At 41.6% G+C, this 382-nt stretch overlaps 1 protein-coding gene across 1 annotated transcript; it reads left to right on the plus strand.

The window, feature by feature from the left end:
• Positions 1-229: 229 nt before the first annotated feature.
• On the plus strand, positions 230-382 carry L226DRAFT_469853 (uncharacterized protein; the record flags this gene model as incomplete). Its single annotated transcript, XM_067676256.1, has 1 exon — positions 230-382. A coding segment is annotated over one exon (153 nt), but the record flags the coding sequence as incomplete, so codon positions are not given.

Raw genomic sequence — 382 nt, forward strand, 5'->3', positions numbered from 1 at the left:
TCAAGCGACTCACTAAGGTTATCTGAGGGTACCTATGGGACAAAAGACACAATACTCCTGTGGGCATGAGTCATGTGTGCTTTCAGTACAGAATGTCTGATGTGGGTGTACCTAGTGGATGGTATATTGGCTGCACATGTCACTAAAAGCTGTCAGCAAGCCAGTCTGATCTAAGAATTAATACTTTCCTCCAAAGCTGAAATCCCGAGGACTGCCAGATGAGCTGAAAGGAATGATGAGAGTAATATGTGCAAAAACATATGCAGCTCTCAAAAATGATGAAGTCTCTTTTGGTAGAATAAATATGAATGTTGCTGGTGACTTTGTGCAGCTTCCACCAGCAATGTGTGGTAAAGTTCTATATGCTCATAATGTCAGTTGA

This window comes from Lentinus tigrinus, assembly GCF_003813185.1.
Source record: "Lentinus tigrinus ALCF2SS1-7 unplaced genomic scaffold L226scaffold_35, whole genome shotgun sequence".
NCBI classification, from domain to species: domain Eukaryota; kingdom Fungi; phylum Basidiomycota; class Agaricomycetes; order Polyporales; family Polyporaceae; genus Lentinus; species Lentinus tigrinus.